Source organism: Fukomys damarensis, unplaced genomic scaffold, assembly GCF_012274545.1.
Source record: "Fukomys damarensis isolate Sample0158 unplaced genomic scaffold, DMR_v1.0_HiC HiC_scaffold_9, whole genome shotgun sequence".
NCBI classification, from domain to species: Eukaryota; Metazoa; Chordata; class Mammalia; order Rodentia; family Bathyergidae; genus Fukomys; species Fukomys damarensis.
The window spans coordinates 50,598,351-50,615,721 of record NW_022900921.1 but is presented as its reverse complement, the minus strand read 5'-3'; the positions used below and the strand labels follow the sequence as shown (position 1 = coordinate 50,615,721).

The 17,371-nt window shown below is 40.2% G+C and overlaps 1 protein-coding gene across 1 annotated transcript in view; it reads right to left on the bottom strand.

The window, feature by feature from the left end:
* Window positions 1–16,878, bottom strand: part of Polr1b (RNA polymerase I subunit B) — a 25,414-nt gene extending 8,536 nt beyond the window's left edge. Inside the window, exons 1-10 of the mRNA XM_010639499.3 lie at window positions 16,620–16,878; window positions 13,877–14,044; window positions 13,514–13,660; window positions 12,176–12,308; window positions 9,403–9,539; window positions 8,395–8,618; window positions 7,516–7,687; window positions 4,644–4,815; window positions 3,764–4,045; window positions 1,659–1,792 (exon numbers count right to left, since the gene is read on the bottom strand). Coding sequence (XP_010637801.1) covers window positions 1,659–1,792; window positions 3,764–4,045; window positions 4,644–4,815; window positions 7,516–7,687; window positions 8,395–8,618; window positions 9,403–9,539; window positions 12,176–12,308; window positions 13,514–13,660; window positions 13,877–14,044; window positions 16,620–16,796 — 1,746 coding nt within the window. The 5' untranslated portion in view covers window positions 16,797–16,878. The remainder of the gene's footprint in view (window positions 1–1,658; window positions 1,793–3,763; window positions 4,046–4,643; window positions 4,816–7,515; window positions 7,688–8,394; window positions 8,619–9,402; window positions 9,540–12,175; window positions 12,309–13,513; window positions 13,661–13,876; window positions 14,045–16,619) is intronic.
* Between the last annotated feature and the right edge of the window lie 493 nt (window positions 16,879–17,371).

The following is a 17,371-nucleotide window of genomic DNA, read 5'->3' as shown; positions in this document are numbered from 1 at the left end:
GAGGCAGGCAGCGAAACCACTAAGTCAAATCCCCGGCCCATACCTCCAGCATTTGGGCAGCTGAAGCACAATGATTGCTGGCAGTTCAAGGCCAGCCTGAACTACATAATGAGACCCTATTGCAAAACAAAACAAAAACTAGAAAAGAGTATACCAAGACTGAGTGGGATCTATCCACAAATTTAAGATTTTTTACTCATCATTATCACAGAAGAATTAATATACTATATTATTATAGCTCAGGAAAAACATTTTTTTTCTGCAACATGTGAAAAAAATAAATATAAGATCACTGTATGATCCAGCAATCCTACTTCTAGGTATATCACCTAAAAGAATTGAAAGCAGGGTTTCAAATAGGTAACTGTAAACCAATATTCACAGCAGCACTATGGCCAGAAAATAGAAACAACTCATGATCAATGATGGATGAAAAGACAAAAATGTAGTATATCCACACAACATAAATGGAATAATATACATCCTTAGAAAGAAAATTCTGATACATGTCATTACGTGCTAGACTTGATCCTTGAGAACAATATAATGTGTAATAACTCAGTCACAAAATACCCAGAATAGTCAAATTCACAGAGACAGAAAGCAGAGCACCTGGCAAAAACTAGGAAAGATGAAAAGGAAGAGTTACTGTTAAATGCCTACAGAGTTTCAGATGGAGGTGATAAAAAAGATCTGGCAATGGATAGTGGTGATGGTTACACAATAATGTGAATGTATTTAATGCCACACTTAAAATGGTCAAAGTGTTAAACTGTGTTATCCATAAAAATAAAGCAGAGACTAGTCCCCTGACTAAATCTGGTACAATATGAGTATCAGTAAAGATGAGAGTAACAGCTGAGTGTGGTAACACACCCCTGTAACCCCAGCACCCTGAAGGCTGAGGCAGTAGAATCATCTTGAGTTCAAGGCCAGCTTGGGCCACACAGGGAGAACCCTGTCTTGATCTCTCCCCACATAAAGATAGTAACAGACTAGTCATGAAATAAAAACATCCATAAATCTATGCTGATGTAAAAGCATAAATAAATGGGGGGAAAAAGTTGCCACAGAATATCAATGGCTGAGTTAGAAAACATCATTTAGAGATTACCACAGTAATAATTACTTCAGTAGAGAATCACCAATGGAGTAGTGAGACTTCAGCAAAGAATCAACTGGTGGGTGGAAATTAGATGAGAAAAAGAACTTTCACACAGCTTAACTATTTTTTTCACAAATTACTACAGAGAAAAACAGTGACCATACAGTGGATAACCTAAAGAAATTACCTTAAAGAAATTAAGATTAACATCACATGGGATAAACTAACTTCATGTGCTTCCCAAAGTGACTGAAAGTAACATATAAACCTAAATTAAGGGATGGTTGGTATAGCTAACTGCTGCAGCTCCAGTAAAACTACCAAAAAACGCACGAGCGCAACAGGTCTGCCACTGCCGCTGACCTCAGTGAACAAGGTCAGTCAGCAAGGCAAGACTGCCACCAGAGGGATGGTACAGGCACCTCTGGAATGAGCTTCAACCCAGCCCTCTGATATTGATCCGCCCAGGCTGCGCTGGGGCAACTTCATCAAACAGAAAAGGACTGAAACAGAAGGTCAAGGGATATGACAATTCACAAAGACCCAAGGGCACCTTAAAACGACGGAGAGAATCTGCGATGCCAGGAGCAAGCTTCTTGTCCACCCAGCCCATCATGACGCCATCCAGCAGGACAGGGTAGCACTCACTGTATGGCCCATGTGGTGTTCCATCAATAGGCGTGACCCCTGGTGCAGGGAACAAGGAGCATGATCAATCAGGGGCTGGAGGCAACATTTGCAGTTCCCTCCAGGTGGGTTTATTCACCTGTGGCTATCTAACTATCCTGTCTCTAAATCAGATGTGGTTTTATATCCTTTGCAAGTGAAAACCACTTCAGTAAGGACACACGAGAAATTAGTACCTGCCTGCCTGAGACGAGACTAGCTGGGGGACAGAGTATAAGGGAGGTTTTCCACTGTACACCTTTGTATGTTCTGATTTCTTTTTTTTGGTACCAGGGATCAAACTTACTGTGCGGTACCACTGAGTTAAATCCCTGGCCCTACATTCTGATTTCTGAGCCATGGAAATGTGTCAGCATTTTCCTAACAAATCTAATTACAGTTTAGTCTCATTATTTGCAGGTTCCATATTTGCAAATTTGACGACTTGATACATTTTTAAATCAAAATTAATACTATGGGCTCTTTCAGAGTCCTGGGCAAAAAGTGAATAACCAATATACATGCTCTGCTTCTTGTCTCTGCTCTCACACTGTACATAAGTATCCTTTTCAAGACTCAATACTAATTTTTTGCATTTTTGTTGGTGATTTTAAGATAGCCCTCAAGTGTAGTGCCAAAGTGGTCTAATGTTCCTAAAAATAAGGCAGCTATAGTGTGCCATACAAAGAAAGTGTGTGTGTGTTAGACACACTTGCAATGTTCTTGGTTGTGAGTTCAATGTTAGATTTGTGGAAACTGAATCCTCAGTTCCTCAAGCCCTAGGAGCAATGTTTCAGTGTCACTAATTCAGTGTTGCAATAAATTTATAGAACACAAGGACTGCAAATAATGAGGGTCAACTGTAATTAAATGAAAAAGAACAGTCTTCCATACACCTGGGGACGGCAAGTATCACAGGTGACCCACTCACTGTTTCACCTCTCACCCTAATATGACCGTGTCTACAAGAAGTCAGTCAGCTGTTTCTGTTCCCCAGTGAGAGAGCAAATAACCCTTCCCACCTCTTCTGCGGTTGAATATATTTTCTTTTTCTCTTTCTCTTTTTTGTGGAGGATGGGGGCTTGAACTTGTGAGGCAGGCAGCAGAACCACTGAGGCAAATCCTCGGCCCTCTTGGATATATTTTCTACTTCTCAACTTTTCTTTTTCCCTTCTCCTAAACTTTCACATTTTTAATCACTGTACCAAGAAAAACTGTTTTCCTTGTAGCACACACAGAAAAGTTACACTGATTTTATCTTCTAAATGTTGATTATTTCTTGTTATCGTCTATGAGGCTCCCTTCTCAAAGGTTACTCTCTAACTGGGAGAAAACTGTTGTTTTTTGGTACCTGAGATCGAACTTGGGGCCTTGTACTTGCAAGGCAGGAAGCAGAACCACTGAGCTAAATCCCTGGCCCTGGGAGTACTTTTAAGCAGACATTTCTTGACTCCTGACTCAATGCTCCTTCTGGTTGCTTGAGAATATCTATTATCTCACACCTACAAACTGGAAATTTTACTACATAAATATTAATTCTACTGGAGACTGCATCCAGACCACCGAAGTCCCAGAACTTTTCTGGTTTGTAAATCACAAGCGAACTCTTAGGACTAAAAGACAATAAAACACCCAAGGAAAAGGCTGATCTCTTTATCAACGGAGGTAAACTTAAACCAAGTAAACAATCTGCGAGAATAACAGGAGAGCTTCCTAGTCAAAGCAGAAACAAAATGGTTTGCTGCTGTTCAAAACCATAAAAACAGCCGGGCATGGTGGCACATGCCTGTAATCCTAGCACTCAGGAGGCTGAGGCAGGAGGATTGCTGTGAGTTCAAGACTAGTCTGAGCTACATAGTGAGTTCCAGGTCAGTCTCAACTACATAGCGAGACCCTGTCTCAAAAAACCAAAAAAAAAAAAAAAAAAAAAAAAAAAAAAAAAAAAAAAATCATGAAAACAAAGAAGGTTGCTTACTGATGTACACCACCTACCCAAGCTGCAGAGCAAAGATGGAATAGACGTTGTATACGCAAACTGTGTGACAACCTCACATACAGCAGTCAAGTGGTTCATCAAACCACAGGGTGTCCCGTCTGGGGTGTTCACGGGACAAAGGAAGCCCCAGGATTCTGGCAGCAGCCTGCGTACTGTGGTGGTCCTCATCTTGGCAAAATCACCTCCTCTGTGCACACAGCGGAAATGGGAGAGATAGCGAATGAAGTTCAGCTTGTCAGCCACAACACAAAGTCCAGAATCTTGCATGAAGCCAAGACCTTAATAAAACAAAAGTCACTCAAAAACACGCCAAATTTTTAAAAGTCCACTTTTGAGGCTTTGGTAAACTGACAAAACCTTGGAGTACTCTATGGATCACAGATTGGGTTATTAAATGTTGATTCTATTAGTTCTGATGAGTGGGAAGAGTAGAAAATAATTTTTTAAATCCCTAAGTTTCACAGATTGTATTCACCCTAACTGGTAATCTATCTCCTCTAGCATGCTGATGAAAAGAAGTACCTGTATTTTTAAAAAGGCAGATTTTTTTTCCCCCCCTGGGTCCCAATTACTTTTTAAGCTTCCCAGATCATTCAGATAGTTTTGGGTCGGGCATATATAGCAACTCTTCCAGACTTCCTGCTACTAATCCTTCCTCAGACACCTAAGTGGTCTATAACCTTCTAGGAGGCAAAGAAGTGTATTTGGTCATTAGGGTTGGATTTAAGCTACAGATTCTAAAGCCTTCAGACCAACAGACATGGATGAAAATATAACATGGGGGAAAATAAAATCTCCCTCAGTGACACACAAATGTATATCATACAAATAAATTGAAAAATATTATAAAAGTAAAGCCTAACTATTGAATTTCACCTGTTTTCGAACGCAGATTCCCAGTAGCAAGAAGATATTCAAATGGTCTTGTCAGGTCTGCTCCCATACTAAAAATTTTCATCAAATTTTCGGAGTTTATGGACACATTGGTCTTCTGAGCCCTCTTATCTAATGCTATTTTAATAGATACTAACCAAGCTTCCATTTTTTCCTGAAAAAAAATTAAAAATCTTAAACAATGTTTTACTTACCACAAATTTCATATTTACTCACATAATCTGTATGATCCATAACAATGGACCACTCATACACTTGACAAGGCAAGTATGTATACTACAAACCTAAGAAACAGCTTTTCAGTGTACTACTGGAGGCCAGGCATTTCTTTTCCTTTTTCAATACTAGTGGTAGAATATTTGCCCTGATTCATATTCCCAGCATGTTTTTACTTTTCATTTTGAGACAGGGTCTTACTGAGTTGCCTAGGCTGGGTTCAAACTTTCAATCTTCCTGCCTCAGCCTCCCAAGGTGCTGGGATTACAGGCATGTACCACTATGTTCTACATGAGACCAGGAATTATTTAAAACAGAAGACACAAACTAGTGTAAACCATGGCTTCTTAATTCAGCATTATGAATATTGTGGCTGGAGAGTTCTTTGTGTGAGGGGCTGTCCTATGTGAATTGTAGGGTGTTTAGCAAGATCCCTGGTTTCTTTTTTTTTTAAGACAGGGTCTCACTATGTAGTTGAGAATGCCCTGGAACTCACTATGTAGCCAGGCTGGTCTCGAACTCACAGCGATCCTCCTGCCTCAGCCCACCAAGTGCTGGGATTACAGGCATGAGGCATGATGCCTGATAGCACTATTACTATCCTAATAGTAGGTGTGCACCACCACACCTGGCTTGCCTTTGTTTGAACTATTTAGATCGTAATGTAGGTGATCTCAAATTTCAATGTAAAGTTAGGGAAGTGCACACCAAGTGCTGGGATTACAGGCATGTGCCACCACACCTGGCTACAGCATCCCTGGTTTCTACCCAGTTTCAGTCTGCCTTACTGGTTTGTCAATGGTGTTGGATGTTGAATCTAATCTGCAGACTTTGAACTCTTGGTTGCTTTTCTTCTGGTCTCAAATGCTTATGGCAGAAGGGGGAGTGCCACATGGATGAGAAGGAGCTTCTACACTGTCTGTTAACAACATGCAGAAAGGACACTCTTCAATGTTTCTCACTTCCTCAGCCTCGTGAAGTAGCCCCAGAATAATCATTTGATCACAGAGGATGCTGCAATCTCTGCCACCAATGCTCAGTGAAATGGCTAAAGTAATGTACAATTCATTCATGTTATATTCTGAAGACTGTTTATGTATCAAATTCAGAGATTTGGAAGCTTAAATATGTTTGGTAAAAGGTCAGGAAATTAGATGCTCTTAAGCAGTGAAACCCCTCAAATAGTTTCTATTTTCCCAGTTGCTGACACAGATTGCCTTAATGACCTACTTCTGAAGACACAGTCCTAATAAAGTGTGGTATCACTGACAATTATGCTTTAGTTTAAGAACAGAGCTGGGAAATGCACATTAGCCTTTACTTGAAAGGCTACAGATACTTTTGGTACCTGATTTTGATTTGTATCCAAGAAATTCTAGCCTGCTGAAATATTTCAGTTTTAACTTTATGGACAGAGCATACAGAAACAAAACAAAATCCTACCTTTTAGTAAAAATTTAAATTAGAATTAGACTAGATAAGAAATTAGATTTTTTAAAACTTTAGTTTGCTCCATCTCCCATCTTACTATTCTCTTAATCTTTTAGAAAAATGCAAAATATAAAATGCCTACAACTTTCAAATTTCCTATGAAATCATGCTTATATCATGCTAACTCTCTTTTGCCCTAGTCATCCATAAATGCAGTCAGTTCTCATTGTTCATAGTGGTTATGTTCTATGCTATCACTGTAAATACCAAATCAGTGAATACTGAACCATTAATCACATTGTTTTACATGATTCTGTTGAAAGACACTTTATTTAATATATACTACTGTTTCATTGACATTGAACTCACAGGCACGGCACGGCCTTCTTACATTTAGGAATACTAGACAGCATTTCAGTACTATGCTTGGGAGCCATCTGAAATAGCAAAAAAGCACAAAAATGGGAAAACACATGGCACTAAGTAGAAGTCAAAAAGGACCCTTGTTTACATACAAAGGCTGAGAGAAGGCACAGCATCACCTTGTTCGACCTCAAGTAGGAACATGTACAAATCAGGAAACTAGAAGTTTTCATTGCTCTACCCATCTCTGTGAATGGCTAAGAAAGTGCTAGGTACACAAAAATGTTATCAATAAATTTTAGTACACAGGCTTTTTATCAGTAATGTTATGACCAAGATTTGATGTTATCTTTAGGTTAACTAAAAATTTTAAACAAGCCAGGCATAGTGGCACTTACCTAACAACCCTAGCACTCTGGGCGGGGACTCAGGTAGGAAAACCAAAAGTTTGAGCCTAGCCTAAGTAACCTGGGGAAATCTTATCTCAAAATTTAAAAAGGCTGGAGATATAGCTCAGTGTAGAGGCCCTGGGTTCAATCCCCAGTACCACAAAAATAAAATAAAAATATTAAATTACTGAACCTGGTGTAGGCTAGGACATTTATTTTTTTGGTACTGGGGATCAAACTCAGGACCTTGTACTTGCAAGGCAGGCAGCGGCAGCAGCTCTGCTGAGCTAATCCCCGGTCAAGGATTTTTGATCAAGTCCCTTATCAGTACACAGAAACTATGCAAAATGCCAGAACTAGAAATGATAAACATGCAGAATGAAGTAGTGTTGGATTTGGCCACACTACACCATGAATGGGACAGGTGCTACAGGGTGAAAGCAGCGTATATTTACCTTCAGAAACATAAGGAAGAGCTGACCAGGAGTAAGGATTTCTTGATTCACTAAACTATCAGGATTCTCCTCCATACACTCTCCTTTGGCTAAAGCAAAGAGCTTCCTGGTCATGAAACAAAGCAAGTGAAGCTTTTCAATATTAGATTTCAAGTGGATGCAGATACACTGGCTGTAAAATAGAAAAACAAAACAAAACAAAACAATTCAGTGGCTAATCCCATTTAATGTTCCTATTGACCAACACCCCTAATTTACATTTACTTTAAAATAAAAAATCCTTACTACAAAAAAAGTGCTTTTCATCTTTACTAGCAACATTAGCAAAAGAACAGAATATCACCACAAAATCTATATAGCTATGCTGCCAATGAAGCAATTTAAATTAAATTAAAATTAAGAATACAGTCCCATGGGCCACATTTCTGTTGCTCAGCATGTGGTTTGTGGCTTCACAATGGACATCACCGGACTCCAGCTGGGCTCCTTTAGTAATTATACAATGGTTACATGAGACAAAGTCCTTGCGGTGATGCCTGCAACTTTCAAAGACTACAAAAGAGAAAGTGTATCTATGTGCAAAGTCATTAAATAAATGTAGTATACCATGAACTACATTAGTGACTGTCTATTGTGTTATTTGCACATTGCTCTGGAAGTGTGTAATTATTTCAAAATAAAAGTACAAAAAAAATCTAATGAAGTTATGGTAAGAAGAGAGAAAAGAAAAAATGTCCACAGAGACAAAGCTGGGTCAGATTGGCCAGGATCAGAATTCTATCCCAGTTCCACGCTGATGACTTGTGGGCATATGCTGCAATCCATGTCACCCCTCCACTTTATCCCCAACCCCAAAACACAAAGACCCAGCACACGTACTCAAACAGGAACTCTGCAGCTTGTTCATTTGAGTACCACTCAGGAAGACTGAGCTTTACTCTGAAGCATTCGCCTAGATAGTTAAGGACCTGTTTTTGTGTGGAACAACCCTCTTCCATTACAATCCTTAGCATCTGAGAAACAGAGTTCCTAAAGAAGGAGTCATCCTCTTTTCCCTTGATGAGCTCCTGAAAAATCTGATAATCGGAAAAGCTGACCAGTGCCTAAAATAGGAAAAAAAAAAAGTTTTATAAAAATCATTCACCAACAAGTAAGATATTTAGTTACAATTCTCTTCTCTAATATTTTTAATGCTTGTAAAAAAGTTGCACTACAATATTGCTCAGTTGAACTCTTCAAAATAAACTGTTACTTATACAATAGCCAAACACTGAGATGGCTCCCAGGAAGCCACACTCAATCAGGGTCTATATGACTAAGAAAAATACAGCACGAAAGATGACATGAGACTCCCAAGGCTAGGTCACAAAGGGCACTGTGGCTCCTGCCTTGTTCTCTTGGCTATTTAGGGCGGTGAAGGTGAACCTTTTAGAGTTTTCCATGACACAAACAGCCCACTGTGGCACTTGTGCCATAGCTTTGCCACCACTGATCTAGGGGAGCACAGCGCAGAGGAACTGAGACCTGCTCACAAAGCCAGGACCAACTCACCAGCCAAGTGAGCGAACCATCAGGGAAGCAGACCCTCCAGCCCTGCTCAAATCTTTAAGGCGATTACAGCACCTACTGACATCTCACTGTAACTTTCTAAGACTCAAAGCCACAACTGCCTAACCATGCCAGTCTCAAGTTTCTGACCCACAGAAATTCTGAGAGGGATGTTCACTGATTGTTACAAACTACTGAATCTTGAGGCAATCTGTTACAGAGGAGTGGATATGTGAAAGAGCATGTTCTTATAACAAAGAGAATCCATCCAATGTACACAAGGATATGATCTCTAATGAATCTCTTCATGACAAAAGAAATGTATTCACTGAATCATACCTTAAGAGCAAATCCCAAAGGAAGAAAAAACAGTTCTTTCCGGTAAATGAAGTTTAACATAACTGTGCCATTTTCCAAATAATGAAGGTTCATATTGACAGCAGAATGGTCTCCCCTCACACAGTGCATAGATACCCCTATTGAACAAATACATAATAAGCTTGGTAATACTATAACTGCTTCAATTGTTTTGTTGTTTTTTTTTTCCTGAATTGTTTTACTCTTTTAGACATTATTAAAGTCAAATCACCAAGTTTAGTCAAAAATGTCTTGGGCCAGGGATTCTTGGGCTGCCTGCTTAAAAAGTACAAAGTCCTGAGGTGATATCAAGAAACTTTATATTCCAAGCCCCCTGCAGAGCAGAGTCATCTCTTCTACTTTGCGGAGTCTAATCAAGAGAAGGTGGCTTGACCCAACAATTCAAATGGAGAAAAGCACAATTTTGGAGTTTTAGTTTATCTTAGCTTCAAAGATTGGTAAGACATACTACATCAACTGAAACAAAAGAATAAATTTCTAGACATTCTGAAACAGTGATTATTCATTTACTTATTTTTACAAGACTAGGGATAGAACCCTGGGCTTCTGCACTGAGCAAGACTCCCAGACCTTTAAAATTTTTTTTTTAATTTTTTAAAATTTTGAGACAGTCTCATCAAGTTGGCCAGGATGGGTTTGATCTTGGATCTTCCTTCCTCAGCTTCCCACAGTGCTGGTATTAAAGATACTTGTACCACTATACCTGGCTGTTTTTCTAAATTACATAATATGGCAACAATCAAAGGCTGATTTTTGTCTTTAGTATAAAGATACATTGTTTAACTGTAGGGGTTTCCAAAGAATGCTACATGCTGTCCCATAAGACACAAGGGGAGTGCCAAAGTAGCCCAAACCAAAGGACTTCCAAGGCCCATTCCCACCTACAACTAAGTCAGGCCAGGCTTCATCTTCATAAACAGTAACAAATACATGCAGTCTTTCATATTGGAAAAAGACCTATGTAACCAAGGTCTAAGTTTAAATATTTAAAAATACCTAACTGGGCGTGGTGGCACATGCCTGTAATCCCAGCACTTCGGAAGCTGAGACAGGAGGATCGATATGAGTTCAAGACCAGCCTGGGCTACATAGTGAGTTCCAGGTCAGTGTCAACTACATAGTGAGACCCCATCTCAAAAAACCAAAAAAACAAAACAAAACAAAAAAAGCCTTTACTGATACAACTGTATGTACTGAAGGGATGATTTAATACAAATACAGACAGTCCTAACTTAATGGTGGTTTGACCTCAAAGTTTTTGGTTTTACAATGGTATAAAAGCCACACACATTCAGAAGAAACTGTATTTTGACTTTCAAATTCTGACCTTTCCCCAGATTAGCAATGTCATGTCATATTCTCTCATTATGCTGGATGTCAGCCACATGATCGAGAGCTTAAGAAAGGATATTCTACCATGTACTATGTTGCCAGGTGGTTCTGGATGCTATTTTATGTTTTTTTATCCTATCCTGTTAACATGTGACCAGCATGATAATCCTTTACTGTAACACAGGGTTTGTGTTAGATCACTATGCCCATCTATCCATTGACATAAGTGTTCTGAGCGCATGTAGGCACTGAGTGCGTGTATGTAGATTGGGTCACACCATGACGTTCAGTGCATTAAGTGCATTTCAATGTATGATATTTTCTTTTTCTTTCTTTCTTTTTTTTTTTTTTTTTTTTTTTAGATTGAACTCAGGTCCTTGCGCTTGTAAGGCAGGCCACCAAACCGCTGAGCTAAATCTCAGGCCCTGTATGATATTTTCAACTCAGGGCTGGTTTATCAGTAAGTTATACCAACAGTTGAGGAATATCTGTACAATGTGTAATGATTACCATAATTAAATTGATTAAAATATCAATCACTTCCCCATAGTTACCATCTGTGTGTATGTACACCCACATGTGCTAGAGTCAGAACATTTAATATCTACATTACAAGATTTCAAATAAACAATACAGTATCATTAACTGTAGTAACCATACTGTACAACTGTACATTAACATCAACTTATTCAACTTTTAACTGAAATTTATTCCCTTTGATCAATCTCTCCATTTTCTTCTCTACCTCCATTACGAATCTTAACCCCAAAATGATAAACAGAAAAACAAAATTATGTAAGAGAAAAAAAATATTAAAAATTTTATAAAGATGTATCTTAAAACTTTTTTATTAATTTTTTTTGTTGTTTGGGGTTTCTTTCTTTTTTTGTGTTTTTTTGTTTTTGAAACAAGGTCTTGCTATGTAGCTCAGGCTGGCCTTGAACTTGCAGCAATCCTCCTTTCTCAGCTGCCCCAGTGCTAGGATTACAAACACATGCCATCACACACCCAGACATTGTTTTTTTTGAGACAGTGTCTCACTATGTAGTTCAGGCTGACTTTGAACTCAGGATGCTCCTTCTTCCTCAGCCTCTAGAAGGCTGGGATTAGAAACATATGCCACTGCCGGGCGTGGTGGTGTACACCTATAATCCCAGCACTGAGGAGGAGGCAGGAGGATCGCTGTGAGTTTGAGACCAACCTGGGTTACACAGTGAGTTCCAGATCAGTCTCAACTACATAGTGAGACTCTGTCTCAAAAAACCAAAAAAACTAAACAAAACAAAACAAACAAACAAACAAAAACATATGCCACTATGTCTGGCAAAGATGCATCCTAATTTTTCTTAAAAGTAATTTTAAACTTTTCTACATGAGCATTCCAGTGATGACTAAAACTTACCAAACTGAGTATAGCCAGGCCCTCTGCTCTTCCACTTTGGTCTTACCAATGCAATGGGGAAATTTCTCCGAGGCATAATTAGCATTCGGATGACCTTTTCAATCCCATTGATTATAAAATATCCTCCCATTTCCTGCCAAAGAGATGAATTATAATTTGTTAAACAAAAGCACATGACTAAATGTAAACATGAACTTTATTTCAAGCCAGATGTAGTAGAACATGCAGAAAGGAACACACAGGGGAAAGGGACCAGTGATTCCTTGAAAATAGTAAAGATGTATGATCAAGTCTTCTTGAATATGTTAGAAAGGTCCTAGGGACATGGGAGAAAGTATGGAAGGAAAATAGGGCACTGTCCTTCCAGACAGGCACAACCTAATTCATCTTTCTATTCCCCTAAAATGACTACCATCTTCAAATGATATTAAAAACAAAACAAAACAAAAAACTCCAAAGAGAAATCTAAAGATAAAAATGCTATTTTACTTCTATATGTATATAGAGCAAATAAGTGGAAAAAACCTGGTTCTTTGAAGACTGGGAACTAGAAATTTGGTTAGCTAAACATAGGAAAATATTCCCAAGAAAATATTTTCAATAGTGCCAGTCAATATCATACTTCTGCAATAAAAAGCTACTATTAACTAATTTCCTACTATGAAACAAACACATGCTAAGTGCTTACTCATCATAATATTTAATCCTCTTAATAATGAATGGGAAGCTATTATACCCATTGAAGCAGAGGAAACTGAGGTTCAGGAGATTAAACTTCCCAAAGCTACACAACTGGTAGGTAGAAGACCTGGGTGTCAAACCAACAGCTGACATCAAAAACCCTTTTTCCACTGTATAACAGTGTCCCTACTGTGGGCAATCTAGATGAGATTACTTCAACTCCATACTGCAAAGACACCTAATACAGTTAAAAGAAATGATGAAGGGAAGGTACATCAGTCATTTAGCATGCTCATAGAATCTTACTATCAGTAAAGTAGGCATTCCTGACAATAATTTATAGGTTAAAACAGCTTTAAAAAATATTTCCTGGAAGTACATCCCTAAATATACATGACTCAGAAAATTAGGGGGAAACCTACCTGTTCTTTCCCCAAACAAAAACTGTATTACTAATTCTATAGCTGCTTTTTCATAATGTCTCAGCTGACAGTCATCAAGAGCCATACAGTGTCCAGAAGAGATATTAATGCCCCTCTTTTCAAGAAATTGGAACTTGGAGACATAAAAAATGCGCTCCCATGGACAAGCTTACTATCTTCAACTTCCCAAACCAGACCTTCACTATTGCCACACATCCCAGGTCCCTGTGGTCACCTCTGCCTCCTCATGGTGTTCAATGAGTGCTTTTGGAGGAAGGTTGTGCAAATTGCAAAGCTTGGACTTCACCATGATGGGAACATGGCCAAGAAACTGCTTAATGACTCCTCTTGAGATTCCATTCACTGACCAGCTGATATCAGCCTACATGAAATGGGAGGAAAAAATTAAAGAAAATATCCAAATCTGTGAGGCGAAGAAGAATTCTAAATGAGAGAAAGAAAATTATAAGTAAATCTCATGTTGTAGATTTAGAAGATGACAGCATTGAGAAAGCAAAAGTCTAGAATAAAACTTCTTAGCATCAGCCACATTATCAAAAATGGGCAAAAACAGCCACATGCTGCCACTGATACTCACTGTCAGCTTCCCCCGGTAAGTGCTCCTTCGGCCTCGGCATTCTGCTGGGTAAACACTGAACTCTTTGCAAATGGTACCTTTGGGAACCGAGGGTGGACTGATGACAGCATCCACAATAGTGAGAGAGATTCGCTCATCTTTGAAAGCAAATTCAAAAGAAGGAATAGCCTGAAAAACAATTCACACCATTAAGTAAATGGCTTCTACTTTTTAGTGCATTTTTTCTCTAAGACTTTTCCAAATCCCTTGGGGTTTTTTTTTCCCCTTTTTAAAAAATTTAAAATTTTTTTTTAATTTTTGAGACAGGTTCTTGCTATGCAGTTCAGATTGGCCTTGATCTCAGAATGATCTTCTTGCCTCAGCCTCCCAAGTGCTGAGATTCCAGACATGTACCACCATGCCTGGCCCGAATCCCTCATGTTCTACAAGCAATATAATGATATCAATAATGCCAAAGGGACACATGTAAAAATAACAGTAAAGTGTGCATACAGTCCACCCAAAACTTCACTAATTATTTAAAAACGATAATGGATGAACTAAGCATTTTTCTAATTATGCATATGTACCTGATTCTATAGTAGGCTCTAGGGATACAACTATAAAGACACCTTTCCTCTAAACCAAATGCCTACCTTCTCCTATCTTATGTACTCTCTGTGCACATGAAAAAAAGGTCGGGGGGAAGAGGGAAGAGCACTACTGCTAACAGGCCAAGGATGGGGACACATCCTTATGACTTAGAACCAGACGCTTTTTTTTTTTTTGGTACCAGGGCTAGAACTTAGGACCTTGTGCTTTCGAGGCGGGCATCAGAACCCCACCCCCAGACACTTTTAATACTATTCTTTTTGTTTGAGACAGGGTCTCACTATGTAGTTGAGACTGAACTGGAACTCACTATGCAGCCTAGGCTGGTCTCGAACTCACAGTGATCCTCCTGCCTCAGCCTCCCCGAGTGCTAGGATTACAGGCATGCGCCACCACACCTGGCTTAATACCATTCTTTAGGTTGATACTTTCCCATTTCATTCCATGCTGGCCTCTTCCTGAAGTTGTAGCCATGCAAAGGCAAAAGTGGTGGCTAAGGTGGGTTGATCCCTTCCACAGCAGCTACTTTTCTGCACCACTCTCTGAAAGCTTTGTTATTCTTCTGAGGAGGCCTCCAGAGATTTCCTACATATTAACTATGAACAACTGTGGATAAGAGAATCCAGCTGTCTTCTAATAAGCCAGACATTAAAAATGCAATTCACATCGGATATGGTGGATGTGGTGCACATCTGTAATCCCAGCACTCGGGAGGCTGAGGCAGGAGGATCACCTCGAGTTCAAGATCAGCCTGTGCTACATAGTGAGTTCCAGGGCAGTCTGAACTACACAGTGAGAGCTGTCTCAAAATAAATAAATAAAAAATGCAATTCACTTATTAATACCTTTTGCCTCAAAATATTTTTCATAAAATGTTAATATATAATTGTTTTATTTTTAAATGAATTAAAAAATTTTAAAAACTCAATTTTAATTTGTAACAAACATTGATAAATAGAAGCTCTTTAGAGGTTCCCCAAGAATTTAAAGCAAGAGGTCTTGGGACAAAAAAAAAAAAAAATTGGGAAACTGCCAGTCTACATATTACTCCTAATTCTATGCATGGCTCTTTTACTTGGGCAAGTCTTCCCTAATTATCTCAATCCTGGACTCTTTTGTCATTATTTCAGTAAATCCCAGCATCTATTCACTTTCAATTAGGTACAATTTTTCTCAGACATCTTTTCTCCCTCAAAAGGGTTAAAGAATTTAATCTCCAAAGAAATTTTAATGGCCCTCATAGTATTTGCAAGTATTAGACTGGCAATTAAAGGTCTCCACATTATCTCTATTCCTTTCTCTCAACACAACTCTTATTTCCTCTACACTTGCCTAATTCAGAACAGGGTCCTAGTAGTTTCTCTCCTTAATATTCTAAGAAAAGGAAATTAAAGCATGACCTTGCACATTACAATCTATCCGCGAGTCAGTTCTGAACCTTCCAAGATAGTTTGGAAAAGGGAGAACTTCAAGGGATATAAAGTGGTGTGCACTTTATGTTTGGGAAGAACGCCCCAGGTGGACCACTTCCTTGCTCTCCCAGCATCCCAAAACGGTCCTACAACAAACCTGGTTCATGTATGTGTGTGTGTGTGTGTGTGTGTGTGTGTGTATATATATCTCGAGTCAGTTCTGAACCTTCCAAGATAGTTTGGAAAAGGGAGAACTTCAAGGGATATAAAGTGGTGTGCACTTTATGTTTGGGAAGAACGCCCCAGGTGGACCACTTCCTTGCTCTCCCAGCATCCCAAAACGGTCCTACAACAAACCTGGTTCATGTATGTGTGTGTGTGTGTGTGTGTGTGTGTGTGTATATATATCTCTCATGCCCCTGGTCGACTCGACCGCAAGTCGCCCGAGACCAAAGCCCGCATCTATTCTACATCTGCTTTTATTCTACATCTGCTTTTCCCTCCCTCTAGTACCCACAGAGCCCAGCGCGATCACTGAACACGAGCACCTGGGATTATACTCTGGCTCCAAGCCACCTCCCTGGGACTCCTGCCCCACTTGGCCCGGGCCCCACCGGGCCTCCCGCGGAGCTTCACTCACCACGCCCATTCCCCATTTTCTCCTCTATCCCCCACCCCGGCTAAGCCAGCTCCGGGCTCAGCCCCGCTGCTCCTGGCGGCCTGGGGGACGCAGCGATCACCTGCACCGCTTGGCTGAGCCCCTCGCACACGGCGTAATTGAAGGAGTCCACGTGTGCCCGCGTCAGCTCTTGCAACGCCGCCTTCTGCTGCTCCCGAGGGATCCTGTACGAGGGGTCGGTCAGATGCTTTAGGGTAGGCCCGCCCGGCAGATTCCGCCACCGGCCGCTGGGATCCATGAGGCAGCCGAACCTGGGAAACCAGCTACTGATCCAAACTAGTCGAGAGAGGTGGGCGGAGCCCCGGTACCCGCAGCCTCCTGGGAAATGTCCCTCCTTTTTCCGCCGACCCTAGTCCTCCCCTTTTATAGGGTCGGCTTGGAATCAAAACCGTGGCATGAACGGGCCGGTTAAAACTGTGCAGAGAAAGAGCAAAGGGAACTGTCGGGCCCTGCTTCTCGGTTCCGCTCCCTACCCAGATTCCTCTGATGGGAATTTAGGGAGGGGGCATCCAAGTACATTTACAGCGTTAAGGCCTTAGAGAGCCTATGAATCATTTATCTTCCCAGAATACTGGACAGAGTGCCTGCTGCTATTTTTCAACTTTATCGTGTGTGGATTTAACAACTATTGTGGTATCACTGACAGTCAGTAACCATACACATTAAAAGTTGTATGCGCTGAGCCGGGCGTGGTGGTGCATGCCTGTAATCCCAGCACTCCGGAGGCTGAGGCAGGAAGATCGCTGTGAGTTCGAGACCAGCCTGGACTACATAGTGAGTTCCAGGTCAATCTCAACTACAGTGAGAGCCCCT